Below are 15,832 nucleotides of genomic sequence, written 5' to 3'. Positions count from 1 at the left end.
CGTTTAGGCAATATTGGTACTATACTTTTTTGTTGTTAAATCAAAAGAAAAATAACGATGTTAGATCATGACTTTTTATGGAATGTAAAAATATTTTTAACATATTTGAAAAACAAAACTTTACTGGATCAGGATTTTTCCAGCATTAAAAAAAAAAAAAATCGTGATCAAATTGAAAAAAAATATCAACTTTTTGTGCATAACCAGAAATACTTGTATCAAGAACAGAAATTTAAAAAATTCCATTGTATTTCCAGTGAACCGCAATCTGATGAACGGAGAGGTTTTCAGTACCAACTGCAGTAAACACACTGAATAAACTAAACAGACAAACTCTGGAATTGTGGTCTAAATTCACTTTAAAAAAAAAAAAAAAAAAAAAAAAATTAATATTATCAGACACAGGCCATTGTTGCTTAAATAAAAAGTGATATTTCAGCAAACAACTACACAAGTTAAATCAAGCAGTTTATTGACAAATGTAGAAAAATAACCAGACACCTTTGCAGAAACACCTCTGCCTTATGATTAGTACAAACAGTTCACCAGCTAAACAAAAGACCCAAAACAGTTTTCATAAGAAATGAATTTAATGTACAAAATTCAAACAAATGAGAACCAAAATATTTTCTGAATGAAAAACAAAAAAATGCTGTACAAAGCGCACAAAAGTACAGTGGCTGGAGACATTCATCTCCTCGGCCCGCCACGGCCACGACCTCTTCCTCTGCCGCGACCCCGTCCTCTTCCTCGACCGCGGCCAGCAACTGCAAGACAGAGAGGGAAACAAATTATATACATCAGTATCAATGGCTGAATTACAATGTCACGTTCATGAGTTTAGACGATTTTTTCCAACACTCACCAGCCTCTCTCTTCTTTGACTTGACTTTGGGCTCGATGTCGACCAGCAGCGTGTCCAGAGGAAGACTGTCGGGCAGGATGAAGTAGCGGATGTTGTTGCCACGGATACTGAGAGACTCCAGCTGAGTGGGCTCTCTGTTTTTGAGGGTCATCTTCACAGCTTTGAGGTGAGTGTTCATACTGACATCCACACCTGTGTACAGGATTCAAAGAGAAAGCATACAGACATCAGTCAATTCAAGAATTACTCTTAAACTTGAAGCAGATACTTTGACACCAGTGGAAACATTTTTAATTTGAATCATAATTACCTGTAATCGTCCCGTGGACCTGTGTGCCATTCTTCAGCTCAATAGTGACTGTTTCATGGCTCAGTTTCATCAAAAACCTGCAGGATCACAATCAAAAACAATGACTGAACCACTCATCACAACAAACAACTTTACAGCAGCACGAACACCACATACAAGGAATTTTGTGACGCCCATTACACAAAGGCACATGCTTTATGTTGGAATTCCTAACTAGAAAGACTAAATAGAAATGTGAAACTGCACTTTAAACTTAATTATGATATTTCCCTAATAACATTAATATATAAAAATATCTATACATGCCTTTTGCAGATTTTATTGTAGTAACAAGCAAACAAAAAGTTACTAGCATTAAAAAAAATGGTTGTTTCTGTTACTGCGTTTGTTAGATTTAAGGCCCGGCATCTACAAACTGTGTCAAATGCATAACTTAATTGCATAAACCTAAGATTAAACCCACCAATTACATGTTAAAAAACAAGTGCATTTAAAACAAGGAAATAACGAAAGGAAAACCCCAAACAAACACATTCTGATTCATTCATTCATTCCCGCCTGCTGTAGCTAACAGCTAACCAACAGCTACATTCAATCTAACTCCATCCATCAAATTACAATACTTGTCGCTGTGTATAATTAGTGCATATTAATAATATAATACATATAGATGTTTATTACCTGACGAGTTTCATGCTGGCGGTGGATTTTAAGGGTAAATCCTCCACCGAAATGAGAAAAAATTGTAGCGCAAAACGACAGAAAAGCGTCGGACGCTACTGTAGATATGAACGGAATCACTTCCTGTGCGAAACGGAAGCAGAATCCGTGACAACGTAAGGGCTGCCACTACCCACAAAAAATCACCAGAATATTTTTAAACATTACTAGAAGATATTTATAAAATATTTAATTAGCGTTTGTTTAATATTAAATAAATAGCGTTTGTTTAATATTAAATAGCGTGAACAAAATCGAGGTTACAATTGTGTCTATTATATTTCGATTATGATAATGCCTTTAAAAGTCTTTTTATATCCACGGCTGGATTATAGATGTCCAAAGACGTGTCATAATAAATAGATTTTAAATGTTTTACAGAGCTTGCAGTTCTTTTTATTTGGCCAAAACTGCGACGTTATTTAATATTTTAAAAATTGAATCAAACAAATCTGGCAACCTTGTAACAGGAAGTGAATCCCGGAAGTAAGCGCTCACCGAAACATCACGTCAAAAGCGAATCGAGCGTTAAATTAAAGGAATTAAACAGGCGCGCTTCATCATGAGGAATCATCTGTGACTTTATACGTGATATGTGAGGATGGTGCAGTGAAAACCGGATCAGATATCAGAAGAAGAACAGTCTGGAGATGTTGTGAACGATGTTGATGCGCGGGTTTAGACTGACGTGTGTTAGTGTGCGTGCAGCAGGTTTGATTGACAGCTGATCTCCTCGTTATTTTGTGCATCAGTCCTCGGAGCAGCATGTTGATGAGCGGCTTCTGCTCGTGTGTGTGCTGTGATTGATGCAGTAAGATGTTTCCTAAGACCTCTCTGACGAGTCTGATCGTGGGGGTCTTCCTCCTCTATGTGCTGCATACATGCTGGGTCATGTTTGGGATCGTTTACACCAAACCCTGCGAGAAACCCCAGAGTGACAGCTGTATCTCTCCTTACCTGGCCGGGAAACCTCGACTGCAGGTGAGAGTGCCATGTGCTGCCACATGTCAACTTATTTTCAAACAGTGCATGTAAAAACAGGTCTGTGCAGGTCTTTGTAGATCTACATATTGGTACATGCAAAGATGAGGACTATTAATAAATAAATAAGATATCATTTTCTGACATTAGCACAGGCATTTTCACTCTTTTAGATCCCACGGATCCCCAAATATGATCGTCCTTGTGCAAGGGGCCTCAATTCTACAATTTAAAAGGCATCTGTGTAGTTTCTTGTGTAAAGACCCAATTTAGACTGTGAACATTTTCAGCACTCACTCTTGAAGAGATGAAAACTTTATTAATTAAAATGACGTTTCGTCCATTATCAAGGCCTTCATCAGACCCAGTCTGACCAGTTTCCAAGTTATTACATTTTTCCTTACTCTGAGCACTGGACTATATATTTACTATTATTTCTTTACTCATTTATTTACTTGCTCAATTTCTTATTCATTATACATGATTTTATTGATCATTTATTTATTTTAATCAAATTTTATCTTTTTATTTATCTATATCTTAATACATTTTAATCAATGTTTATTTTTATCTATTAAGTTTAATCAAATTTTTATTTATTTGTCTATATTTTTCATATACTGTAATCTAATATTTAGATATATATATATATATATATATATATATATATATATATATATATATGCACTTATTTTTATTTATTGATATATTTTCATCTAATTTTATATTCATCAATTTATTAATTTTAATCTAATTCATATTTATACATTTTAATCGTTTTATGTATTCATCTATTTATTTATTCATCTTTATCTATGTATTTGTTTATTTAAATCTCATTTTATTTATTTTTGTCTATTTATTTATTGTAATGTTTATCTGTTTAGTTATATAAATCAAATTTGTATTTATTTATATTTTTATTCTATTTATGTTTATTTAAATCTCTTATTTAATCTCATTCTTAATGTATTTTAATCTAATTTATTTTATGTTTATTTTTAGATTTTTTTTACACCGTTTATCTCTAAACATTTCCACATTTCACCTACATTAGCAGACATTTATTTAATGTATGTATTTCAATGGCAAATAATCAACATTATACAGTACAAAATACATACCAGTAAGCAATAAAAAATATATATAATAATAAATGCAACAACAGTGATATTTTGGATGTGTGTTCTTTAGCTAAGCGTCTACACTGCATTAAGACCCAATGCTGATGGTGGACACAGCCTGATCCACAGAGAGGAAGAGTTTGATGTCAACACCAGGTTTGAGAGGTAAAAGTAATGTTATTTAGTTGATAACTAACACATTCTATCACCGTTTCTCTGTATTTCCATCCTGTAGGGCTTCATTTGTGTCCATTATAGGGTACGGTCACATACCAGATCTGCTCTCTCACAGCTGTGCTTCTGTCTTTTCAAGGTCAGTCAATGTGTCTTTGCCGAAGAAGACCCGCAAAAATGGCACGCTGTACGCCATGGTGTTCCTGCATCAGGCAGGAGTCTCGCCGTGGCAGGATCCACACCAGGTGCATTTAGTCACGCAGCTGACCACATACATGCTGCCCAAACCTCCGGAGATCAGCCTGATCACGGGGCAGGACGAGCCGCAGGTGAGGCCACACCCACGTCCCGCATCTGAACAAAGAGTTGTCTCCATGCCTCTGTTTGCATCACCTAAAGAATCTGATTTGTACTCAGAAACCAGATCAGCAAAAGCAAAGCAGTGACTCTGAGCTGGACCGGCCCGTTTCTCACTGGCGTTCCCGGCTGACCGTGAACGTGGTGTCTGAGAACTTCCTGTTTGATCGAGAGGCTCTTCCTGGAGACGTGCACCGCTACATGAGAGTGTGAGTCTATAAGGTTCAATCACATTACACCTGACCTCTGCTGTGACATTTAGTCCATTAAGGGATAAAGCAATAAATCTATGAGATAATTGCTGTGTCTTACGGTGACTTGCCACATTTAAAAGCATGTCAAATGATTCATACAGTGATATATGTTTTTCATCTTCCTACCAGCCTCTCTAATTCTTCTTTACGTTCCTGTCCTGCAGATATCAGAGCGGGAAGAAGATGATTTACCTGCCGCTGCTGTTTGTAGATGAGCTGAGCAACAGAGTGAAGGATTTAATGGTGCTGCTTCTCTAATTCTCTGCATTCCAGTGTTTTAATCTTGCAGCTGCTGTTGTGAACGTGCTCACAGAGTGATAATGTGTTTCGTTTGAAACGTGTCCTGCAGGAAATCAACAGCAGCAGCACTGAACTGCCTCTGACCATCTCATACGACTCCATCGCTCTGGGGAAGCTGCGCTTCTGGATCCATATGCAGGACGCCGTTTATTCACTGCAGCAGTTTGGTAAGAATCGCCTGACTCCTGGGTAATTAAAGCGAATCTGTCAAGGTTAAGTGGCTTCGATGTGAAAATAAGAGCCACAGTGATTGTTTGAATTTTTTTTTTTAATAGGGTTATAATTAATTACATTAATTTTAATTAATGTTATTAATGTATATGACGCCAAAAACTTAATTTGAATGAACAGCTATTTTGTACAATATTTATTTAAAAAAAAAGGATTTCAACTTTTAAAAAAAAAGAACAAATATTAGCTGATTAATTGCTTTGCCTTAAATGGTTTATGTATATAATTAAATGTATTAAGATGTATTATTCATTTAGATAAATTTTATGTCCATTAAGTAATATAGTTAATTCAGTTAATGGTTTTAAATAATTAATTAATATAAAATAATTATATACCACACACACACTTTTTATATATATATATATATATATATATATATATATAATATATACACACAAACACATGTACATGTAGTTCTGTTTTGGACTACTAAACACTGCCTAACTAATACAGACAATATAAGTCACAGCAGTATGTTTTCTTTGCACTCTAGGCTTCACTGAAAAGGATGCTGATGAAATCAAGGGGATATTTGTGGACACCAATCTATATTTCCTCGCTCTCACCTTTTTTGTGGCTGCCTTCCATGTAAGTGTGTGTTTTACACAGAGCTTCATCACATTGTGTTAACACTTTCTAAACGCTGTTCATACTGCAGATGCTGATGGGATTTATATTTCACTGCATTAAAAACATTGCGGGGTTTTTTTCAGCTTTTGTTTGACTTTCTGGCTTTCAAAAACGACATTAGTTTCTGGAAACACAAGAAGAGCATGGTTGGGATGTCCAGCAAAGCAGGTCTGTAAACAAGCTTAGTTCAGCAATAACCTTCCTTTCACACAACTGATTTACATGCCTGTAGTACATGCAAACTCTTTCTACAGAAGTGAAAGGCTGTTTTGTGTTAGTGGAAATATGGCCAAACGAGCAGCTGTCACATGAGCGAAACTGAACAAAATGCAATAGAAATTTGTAATGTATTATAGTCAGGATTTAATTAATTTCCATTTAAAATAAAAATAAATGTTGACTTAAAATAATATATATATATATATATATATATATATATGTGTATATAAAAAGAAAAAACTTTAAATTTATTTTGTTTCAGCTAGTGGCCATGTCAACATTTCTCATTTTTTAGTATAACTTGCTAAAATAATTAAAACTAAAACTGAAGTAAAAAATAATAAAAACTATATATAGCTACTAAAAAAAACCTTATAAAAATGACAAATAGAACAAAAGTACTAAAATTAAAACATGGAAAAGAAACTGTAAATGTAAAAATAAACATTCAAAATCAATCAAAAATATATTTAAAATAGCATTTCAATAATTATCAAATATCACTATTTTATTTTATAATTTATAAATAATTATGATACTGAATGCACGTTACTTTGTGTTTTTAAATTAAGTGGTTAAAATGGAATTTATAAATATAAAGTATATAAGATATAGAAAATAAATATTCTAGAATAATAATATATTTTAAATGAATGTTATATTATAGTGCATTATCCTCTAAGTATATACAGTTTTAAATATAGCTTCATTATTTTTTGATAATTGTTACATTTTATTTTTATATATAAATGTGGAAAATAATTAGGTATGGTTGCAGCACTTTGCAGCGTGTGAAATAGAACTGATTGCAGCCGAATTAGTTTGCATGTATCAGATGATTGGATGTGGGTTGATGCGAAGTGTTTGTGTGTGTTTCTCAGTGCTGTGGAGATGTTTCAGCACCATTGTGATCTTCCTGTATCTGCTGGATGAGCAGACCAGTCTGCTGGTTCTGGTTCCTGCTGGGATCGGCTCGTTGATAGAGGTACAGTGAGATTTCACTCATGTTTTTGTGTTATTTGTCATCTCTGCTGCAGATTTCTTTGGATCAAGTGGACATAATGAGTATCCACCTGCAGCTTTTGTCTTTGTGTTTTTGAATGTCTGTGCTCTTGTTGTTTTTCAGGTGTGGAAAGTGAAGAAAGCTTTTAAAATACACATCATATGGAGGGGCTTGACTCCCACATTCCTGGTAAACCTTCATGGTTTCTCTTTAGCCCTCTAAACAGTCTTGTTTCTCATAGTTAACAGTGACTTTTCTCTAACTATAAATTGTCCCTGATCTAGTTTGGGAAGTTGGATGAATCAGAGAAACGAACAGGGGAATATGACACACTGGTGAGTTAAAGCTTCATCCAAACCTCAGTCTTCTGATTATGTTTAGATATGAATCTAAAGATGTGTTTGAATGTTGTTCGTCTGAGCAGGCGATGAAGTATCTGTCGTATCTGCTGTATCCTCTGTGTATCGGCGGAGCCGGTTATGCTCTTGTGTTTGTCAAGTACAAAAGGTAAAACAGAGTATCAGAGTATTTTTTTTTTGCTGAAAAAGTTATCTAAGTTGCATAACTGATGAATATTTGTGTTTGAACAGCTGGTACTCCTGGATAATTAACAGTTTGGTCAATGGTAAGTTTCATTTTGTAGCTTTAAATGACTGATTCATTTAGAAACATTAATGATGGAAATGTAACTGATCGTTGTTGCTCTGATTTAGGGGTGTACGCCTTTGGATTCCTCTTTATGCTGCCTCAACTCTTTGTAAATTACAAGGTTTGTTCAGTCTAAAATACTTATTGCATTCAGAATAATGAAATAATGTGTGATTTAATAATCAATGCATTTGTGTTAACAGCTGAAATCAGTTGCTCATCTGCCCTGGAAAGCCTTTATGTACAAGGTGAGAGACGATACCACAGTCATAAAGCTGATGCTGTTTGCATTATTAATGCATGATATATGATGAAACATTCCATTTTAAAGTAACGAGTCCGACATGGCTCTGAATTGAAAAAAAGAAGGAAATTTAATATATACATTATTTTAAAATGTTCAATTTTATAAACAGTTTTTTTTTTTAAATCTTTTTTTAACTTGAGACAATTTTCCATATTTACTATTGTGAATTATTAATTTGTTGGAGATATTTAAAATAATGCATAAAGTAATGTATCACATTAGTTGTCAGACTCAATAAATTATATATTTTATCTATAATTGTTTTTCTCCTAATCTTTTAATAATTTTTTATCTAAACAAACTTTTTCTATATAACAATTTTCCATATTATTTTGTAAATAAAACAACATAAAATCTAACAAATAATTAATAATAATAATAGATCATGTTAGTTGTCAGAATTATATATCAATTTTTCCTTTTATTCTTTTAATTAGTTTTTTAATGTTTTTATTTTTTTCCTATGCAATTGGTATCAGATACATGCAATTTTTTGATGTAATAGTTCTCCATATTTCCTATTGTGCAATTTGTGCATTTAAATATTTTTTTAATAAAGTAACACAATCTATCAGTTTAATAAATTTATTTCTCATTGGTTTTCTGATTTAATAAAGTAATTATTGACTGCAAATATTGACAAAAATAAATAAATAAAGCTCATTGCATATCTGTAGGTTTGTATTTCAGTAATAGAGGCCTAATTTTGACTCATTTTTCTCAACAGGCTTTTAATACGTTTATCGATGACGTCTTTGCATTCATCATCACGATGCCCACGTCACATCGGTTGGCGTGTTTCAGAGACGACGTGGTGTTCCTCGTATACCTCTATCAGAGATGGTGAGAAACCACAGTCAAACACTGATCCAGAGCTGATGTTTGAACTCGTATAGATGTTACATGAGATGTTGATGTGGTTTCAGGCTCTATCCAGTGGATAAAACCAGAGTGAATGAGTACGGCGTGTCTTACGATGAAAAGCCCAAAGGAAAATCCCATAAAGACTGACATCCTCGCAACAGAACAGCTCAGCATTATCTTAAGATCAGCCATCGGTTTCAGTAACAAAAGACAATACTGCATTTGTCTATCTGAGCTCAGTTGTGCTCTGCTAATCAGAGAAATTTAACAGGCTTCTCACTGTTGACTCAACTGAGACACGCGTGAAGCGTCCGGCAGCGCAAACGGTTGCTATATCTCCATCAATTATAGGACAAGAAGTAAAACTATGACAAGCTTGGTTTAATTTTACAGAATGTATTTGGATGGGACCTTTAAATCAGTCTCAAATAGTGTTTTGATATTAAGACCATATCACAAGGGTGCCAAAAGACCAGAGTTTCAGATTAATTATGTGATTTGTTTTGAATATGGATTCATTTTAGTAACATGACTGTTGGTTGTGTTCAGAGAGAATGATGTATTTTTGTTTTTGCGTTTCATTCCATTAAAAGTGTTTCTGTGATTCAACTGCTTAATTACAGAGACTTAAACAGTTCATGCCTTCTACCGCCTTCATTTCTTTGTGTAGCTTTTATGCTTTTTAATCATTGATTTTTGACTGTATTAAATGAACCACCAGTGGTTTATAAATATAATGTACTTTATTTATAAGGAGAGAGACAGTACCACAGACGTTAAGCTCTCTGATGCTGTTCGCAATAGTAATGCATGGTGTATGAAGAAACAATATTTATTTTAATAGTGCTTTTAAAGTACTTACATGGCTCTGAATTTAAGAAAAAAAAAGAATACATATTACATTTTTTTTACAATTCTCCATATTTCTATTATGCATTATGCATGATTTTAAATACAGTATTATTTAATTAAAACAACATAAAATCTAACAAATAATATATCACATTAGTTGTCAGACTCAATACATTATATATGTTCATATAAAATAAGTTTATTTATAAATATAAACACGTGCATAAAGCAAAAAAGTACTGTGCTATTACCATGTTTTTTTTTGTTTTTTTTTAAATAGTATACTTTGAAGTACCTGCTAAATATCATGCCGTCGAATATGGTAATTTTATGGTACCATAGTATTAACATCTGATGAAATCGCTGCAACTGAGAATTTTTTTTCAAGTTTAAAAAACAAACTATTCTTGAATTCATGTTTTGCTTTTTATGCATTTTCCTGTTATATGTTAATGTTATACCTCATAAACACTGATTTAAAATCATAAGATAGTTTAATAGATATGGTACTGTTTTTTTTTTGTTTTTAAATCAAATCTTTGCATAGCTATGATTGAAAACTCAGTCATACAATACAGTCTAACAATGCCTTGGTAATAAAGCATATGTGACCCTGGAGCACAAAACCAGTCTTAAGTCGCTGGGGTATATTTGTAGCAATAGCCAAAAATACACTGTATGGGTCAAAATTATAGATTTTTTTTTTATGCCAAAAATCATTAGTATATTAAGTAAAGATCATGTTCCATGAAGATATTTTGTAAATTTACTACTGTAAATATATCAAAACGTCGTTTTTGATTAGTAATATGCATTGCTAAGAATTCATTTGGACAACTTTAAAGGCGATTTTCTCAATATTTAGATTTTTTTGCACCCTCAGATTCCAGATTTTCAAATAGTTGCATCTCAGCCAAATAACTAACACCAACAAATCATACATCAATGGAAAGCTTATTTATTCAGCTTTCAGATGATGTATAAATCTCAATTTCGAAAAATTGACACTTACGACTGGTTTTGTGATCCAGGGTCACATATACATAAATCCCAAAAGGAAATAAAACAGTTATCAAATAAGCACGCGTCCTCTTCTGTGTCCTAAACTCATGAAACATTAATGTCTCATATTTTACAGAAGTCAATGCAGTTTTGGAAGGAAATAAGTCAAATCAGTATGCGAGTGAAAATATTCAAATGTGACCCCCTTTGTAATCGTTAACATTGACAGAAGAGATGAGCCAATCACAGCTGCTGGCCTCTACGCAGGTCCCGCCCACTGAAGTGACGCACAAGGTTATATAAGGCATCGCTCCGCCCCCCTTCGGCCCTTTCCGTTCACTGGCATCGCTGTGTTTGAGGTGCTCGGTTCTTCTCACGAAGCTAAGGCCTTTGAATCCGGCGACTAGCACCGTCAAATTTAGGCATCCACGTCTAAAACATTAACCTGCTAAAAGAACAATGGCATCTGTGTCCGAGCTGGCCTGTATTTACTCCGCTCTCATCCTCCATGATGATGAAGTTACAGTCACGGTGAGTGTGATCGGTGTGAGCCGCGGCATGAACATCCGGGACACCGGCACTAATGTCTCCTCACATGACACCTCTGATTTTGCGTGTTTTATGTTTCCATATAGTTTAGTTTATTAACCGTATTAAATGAACCACCAGTGGTTTATAAATATAATGTACTTTATTTATAAGGAGAGAGACAGTACCACAGATGTTAAGCTCTCTGATGCTGTTTGCAATAGTAATGCATGGTGTATGAAGAAACAATATTTATTTTAATAGTGCTTTTAAAGTACTTACATGGCTCTGAATTTAAGAGCAATGTGGTGTTAGAAGCTTAATCTGATGTGTTTACACGTGAAAACAACAGTTTGAAGTACGCGTTGTGGGAAACTAGTAGAGAGAAGCGCGTGTTTTGTGTGTGTTACTGTTTGTTAGCTTATTTTACGCTCTTATTCAAGGCAGGTTAAGTGTTTTCCTTTCAAATGCTGAGACTGTGATATTTATCATACACACTACAGTATTATCCCCTTGTAATATTTCTGTACCATGGTAATGTTACAGTACTAAAGTACGTTGCCTGATAGACCATTTGTTGACAATTACAATATCAAGGTGTCTACATGTGATACCATGATATTTTTTTCTACAGTAATATGTGACCCTGGACTACAAAAACACTCTTTTTTTTATTTTTTAATTGAGATATATAAGCTTAACATTGTGTTAACATAGGAAAAATATTTGGCCGAGATACAACTATGAAAATCTGGAATCTGAGGGTGCTAAAAAAATCAAAATATTGAGAAAATCACTACGTTTTGGTATTTAATATACCATATAAATATGGAATAAAATCAAATTAAGTGTTGGTATATTTACAGTAGGAAATTTACATGGAACATGATCTTTTATCCTAATGATTTTTGTCATAAAAGAAAAGTTGATCATTTTGACCCATACAATGTATTGTCTATTGCTACAAATATACCTGAGTTACTCAAGACTGGTTTTGTGCTTCAGGGTCTCACATCATATTGTACTGTTACTACCATGTGTTTGACAGTACCATGATATTATCATCATCTAATATCATCACTTTACCTTTTGTACTCTGCAGTGTTACTTATTTTGTTAGGAAAGCATCCAGATAGAGTCATGAACTGATGTTTTAATTCTCTTTTGGTTGTTTTTGCAGGAGGACAAGCTGATCGCTCTGATCAAGGCCGCCGGTGTGTCCATCGAGCCCTTCTGGCCCGGTCTCTTCGCTAAGGTGCGTTTATTTCCCAGTCTGTGATGGAAACGCTTTTTTGGGAACCTTGAACATTCAGGTTGTAGTGCGTCTTGATTCTGAGCTGTAAGTGTGTTGGCGTGAGGTCTGATGTCACTTCCTGTGCTCAGGCTCTGGCCAGCGTGGACATCGGCAGTCTGATCTGTAACGTTGGAGCCGGTGGTGGAGCTGCTCCGGCCGCCGCTGCTGGTGCTGCTGCTGCTGCTCCTGCAGGTGGAGACGCACCAGGTAACCTCTCGCTCTCCTTCAGATGCTTCCACGTGTGTTTGATTCAAACACTGTGCTTCGTTGGTTGTGAACTTGTTTTCTGTTTGCATTACAGCCAAAGAGGAGGAGAAGAAAGAGGAAAAGAAGGAAGAGTCTGAGGAGTCTGATGACGACATGGGCTTCGGTCTGTTCGACTAGAGCAGCTCTTTTAATAAAAAAACGTTGAAAAACACAATACTGTTTGTGTCGTTGCTAGGTTGGGGTTAATGTTTAGGCAACTAAACTACTCGCTTGTCCTAAAGAATTTTACATTTGTTTTCACTTTGTTCCTGAGTTTTTAAAACCGTAATATAAAATGCTAATGTTTCATTGGTTTTTTTAATGCAAGTTCAAGCATGTTTTGGCTGATGCTTAATAAGGGTTCGTTTGTTAGCATTTAATAATTACACAAACCAAAAAAAGTGCACAAGCGTTCATAAATCTTAATGTTAACTTTGGTATCTAATACACTACTCAAAAGTTGAATGTTAATATTAATAGCTCTGAGAACTAAAGTTAATAAAAAAGCAGCTGTTCATAAATACTGTAACAAATATATTGCTCATTGTTAATATTAATTCTGTAAGACTTAAGTGTTGCCATATTTTTGCTGTGCACCATCTCATGCTATACATAAAACGTTCTTGCATGTGGAAACTGAAGTTTCTAAATAATCTTCCCCTTTTTCTTTACTTCATACACTAATGTATCTTCCATTTTTAATTTATAAAGTAAAAGAGCTTACATTAGCCAGAAGTTTAAAAGTCTTTACATCCATGGATTTGTGCAGTGTTTTGAATATTTGATACAAATGTGTAATATATATTTTTATACATATAATTGTTATATATTACATTTCATCATATCTTGGTGTCAAAAAAAAATGAAAACCCACAAATTAGCAAATGCTTTAATCCAAAGTATGTTCAGTTCGACTGGTTTCAGTTAATTATTTTCATTTCAGAGCATGACTATTTTTTTTAGCTGCATTTTAAAACTCTTATCAGCTAAAATAATCTTTCATTTAGTATTTAATCAATTGAATAATTTAAACACCTGAACCAAACCATTACCTTTTAGTACTCATCAAAAGGACTAATAACAATCCAGCAGAAATAAGTCCCAAGACACATTTAGATAAAGATAATGATAACATTTTATTAGTTAAAAGATCTGTACAGTTGCTTCTTCCTGAGAATAATTTATAGCAATGACAAAATGGATTTCACGATTGTTCTGTACACAAAAGTAATTCTAGTCCGAACTCAAACGGGCCACTTCAACCCTAGTGTGTGGTAAAAAACAACAACATGACATGATTTTACAGAATTAAGTCTCTTAAAATGAATTCAGAAGGCAGCTTCGATTATAACAATTTATCAATATGTGCTTCAAGTGACTGATATGTGACTATATTCGCATTGGAATTTCCCTCTGTTTCATACAATAGCTGTGATTCCTTTAAAAAATCTGTTAAATACGACTGTGGTTTGGCTTTGTGAGTCTGTACATGAGAGTCGTGTCTCTCGGTGCGTCGAACCCCTGAGTTTCTCAGAGGATGTTGTTAAAGCACCTTGATCACCGAAGTCTGAGATCAACTATAGAAAATCACTTGCGTGACCTTTGGATCATTGGAAAACCATTATTAGAGTTCATTGGGTTCCAGTTGCAGATTCTCCAGCGCTGAGAAAGTTTAAGACCAACTTCATTTCTGGATACAAAATAAAACACGATGCTGCTAGCGGTTATAAAACAATACGTCTGCAATATCCTCTCCGCTCCACCAACTCCACCAATCTCTATTCTAAAGGTGTATTTCTGTCAGCTCTGCTGTGTTGAAGTCCCGCTGATGATCCAGCATCAGGAGGCAGGAGTCAGTGCGGCCGGCCGTGGGCCAGCATCTTCAGCCGCGCCTGGTCGATGACGTCCAGCAGGTTCTTGGCGTCCACGGCGAGCGCGTGAGCCGCGGTCAGCATCTGCTTCTTGTAGTCCTGCTGCAGGCTGGTCAAGACGTACTGCTGCGCCAGACGCATCTTACTGATGAGCTCCGCCAGGTCCGAGTTCAGCAGCTTCTGAGCCATCTCGATCTGAGACAAACACACACCACACACGTTCAGTTTACAACAGGGCTGCTCGATTCATCCAAATACAACTGCAGTCAAAAAAAGAAAGCATCGATGCATTTTTCTGCCAAAATAAAAGCTTGATGGTTTAAATATTTGAAAAAGTGTTAGTTTTGCTGCTTTACAGTTGTACTGTAAAAAAATAATTTTTTATTTTACATTGAAATATTACAGGTTACACTTTATTTCGATAGTCAACTTTAGACATTCTACTAACTATAAGTAACTACATGTCAACTAATTCTCAGTAGGGTAGGTTTAGGGTTAGTAGAATAAGTTGACATATACTTACAACATACTGACTATGAGAAACTTTGCATGTTGTGGACCCATCAAAATAAGTGTTAGAAGATATTAAGTCTACTAATACTCTAATGACTGCTAGTTGACATAGTAGCAAAGTTACTGTTAGTAGAATGTCTAAAGTGGGCTATCGAAATAAAGTGTTATCATATTACAATATTATTTTGAATGAATACACAACATAATATTAATTATTTTGTAATAATAGTAATAATACTAAACACAATTTTATAATAACAATATTGAATAATATTAAATAATAAACTATTGTTATTTTATTATTATTATTATCAGAATCAGAATGAGCTTTATTGCAAGGTATGTTTACACATACGAGGAATTTGATTTTCGTGACAGAAGCTTCCACAGTGCAACAGAATGACATTGACAGAACAAAAACACAGATAATAAAAGAATAAAAATAGTACAAGTAAATAGGGAATAACAATATACAAATTGACAATTGTATGTACAGGTATATTATGTGCAAATTCGAAATTATTTAGTCATATTTA

At 34.3% G+C, this 15,832-nt stretch overlaps 4 protein-coding genes across 13 annotated transcripts in view; 2 read left to right on the top strand and 2 right to left on the bottom strand.

Annotated features, from left to right (window-relative positions):
- Positions 1-457: 457 nt before the first annotated feature.
- Positions 458-2,012, bottom strand: snrpd1 (small nuclear ribonucleoprotein D1 polypeptide). The gene is made up of 4 exons (XM_058754522.1): positions 1,857-2,012; positions 1,176-1,252; positions 866-1,057; positions 458-767 (listed from the first exon to the last, which is right to left on the bottom strand). The coding sequence occupies exons 1-4, from the start codon at positions 1,868-1,870 to the stop codon at positions 691-693; spliced, it is 360 nt and encodes a 119-aa protein (XP_058610505.1). The 5' UTR covers positions 1,871-2,012; the 3' UTR covers positions 458-690.
- Positions 2,013-2,353: 341 nt separating this feature from the next.
- Positions 2,354-9,627, top strand: clptm1l (CLPTM1 like). The gene is made up of 17 exons (XM_058754521.1): positions 2,354-2,876; positions 4,071-4,165; positions 4,314-4,503; positions 4,592-4,740; positions 4,950-5,028; positions 5,135-5,252; positions 5,813-5,907; positions 6,033-6,117; positions 7,050-7,153; positions 7,295-7,360; positions 7,456-7,506; positions 7,596-7,678; positions 7,762-7,796; positions 7,885-7,940; positions 8,023-8,067; positions 8,854-8,969; positions 9,053-9,627. The coding sequence occupies exons 1-17, from the start codon at positions 2,712-2,714 to the stop codon at positions 9,135-9,137; spliced, it is 1,617 nt and encodes a 538-aa protein (XP_058610504.1). The 5' UTR covers positions 2,354-2,711; the 3' UTR covers positions 9,138-9,627.
- A 1,537-nt stretch (positions 9,628-11,164) lies between these two features.
- rplp1 (ribosomal protein, large, P1) lies at positions 11,165-13,087 on the top strand. The gene is made up of 4 exons (XM_058753735.1): positions 11,165-11,375; positions 12,553-12,627; positions 12,756-12,873; positions 12,968-13,087. Exons 1-4 carry the CDS (start codon positions 11,304-11,306, stop codon positions 13,048-13,050), a joined length of 348 nt encoding a protein of 115 aa, XP_058609718.1. The 5' UTR covers positions 11,165-11,303; the 3' UTR covers positions 13,051-13,087.
- Positions 13,088-14,029: 942 nt separating this feature from the next.
- The window catches only part of ptk2aa (protein tyrosine kinase 2aa), a 95,050-nt gene continuing 93,247 nt past the window's right edge, over positions 14,030-15,832 (bottom strand). For all 10 annotated transcript variants that reach the window (XM_058752779.1, XM_058752781.1, XM_058752773.1 and 7 more), the window contains one exon: positions 14,030-14,978. In XM_058752779.1, coding sequence (XP_058608762.1) covers positions 14,766-14,978 — 213 coding nt within the window. In that variant the 3' untranslated portion in view covers positions 14,030-14,765. The remainder of the gene's footprint in view (positions 14,979-15,832) is intronic.

Source organism: Onychostoma macrolepis, chromosome 19 (genome assembly GCF_012432095.1).
Source record: "Onychostoma macrolepis isolate SWU-2019 chromosome 19, ASM1243209v1, whole genome shotgun sequence".
NCBI lineage: Eukaryota > Metazoa > Chordata > Actinopteri > Cypriniformes > Cyprinidae > Onychostoma > Onychostoma macrolepis.
Note: the sequence above shows the minus strand (reverse complement) of the source record. Positions and strands in the feature narration are given on the sequence as shown.

Bases quoted from the DNA above. Each gene is read 5' to 3' on its own strand.
- rplp1 (XM_058753735.1), top strand. From the start codon at position 11,304: ATGGCATCTGTGTCCGAGCTGGCCTGTATTTACTCCGCTCTCATCCTC. The intron at 11,376-12,552 runs GTGAGTGTGATC...TTGTTTTTGCAG, and splicing joins ATGATGAAGTTACAGTCACG to GAGGACAAGCTGATCGCTCT. The intron at 12,874-12,967 runs GTAACCTCTCGC...TTTGCATTACAG, and splicing joins TGCAGGTGGAGACGCACCAG to CCAAAGAGGAGGAGAAGAAA.
- snrpd1 (XM_058754522.1), bottom strand. The intron at 1,058-1,175 runs GTAATTATGATT...TCCTGTACACAG, and splicing joins GGTCCACGGGACGATTACAG to GTGTGGATGTCAGTATGAAC. The intron at 768-865 runs GTGAGTGTTGGA...TCTGTCTTGCAG, and splicing joins GTCAAAGAAGAGAGAGGCTG to TTGCTGGCCGCGGTCGAGGA.
- clptm1l (XM_058754521.1), top strand. From the start codon at position 2,712: ATGTTTCCTAAGACCTCTCTGACGAGTCTGATCGTGGGGGTCTTCCTC. The intron at 5,908-6,032 runs GTAAGTGTGTGT...GGTTTTTTTCAG, and splicing joins TTTTTGTGGCTGCCTTCCAT to CTTTTGTTTGACTTTCTGGC. The intron at 6,118-7,049 runs GTCTGTAAACAA...TGTGTTTCTCAG, and splicing joins TGGGATGTCCAGCAAAGCAG to TGCTGTGGAGATGTTTCAGC.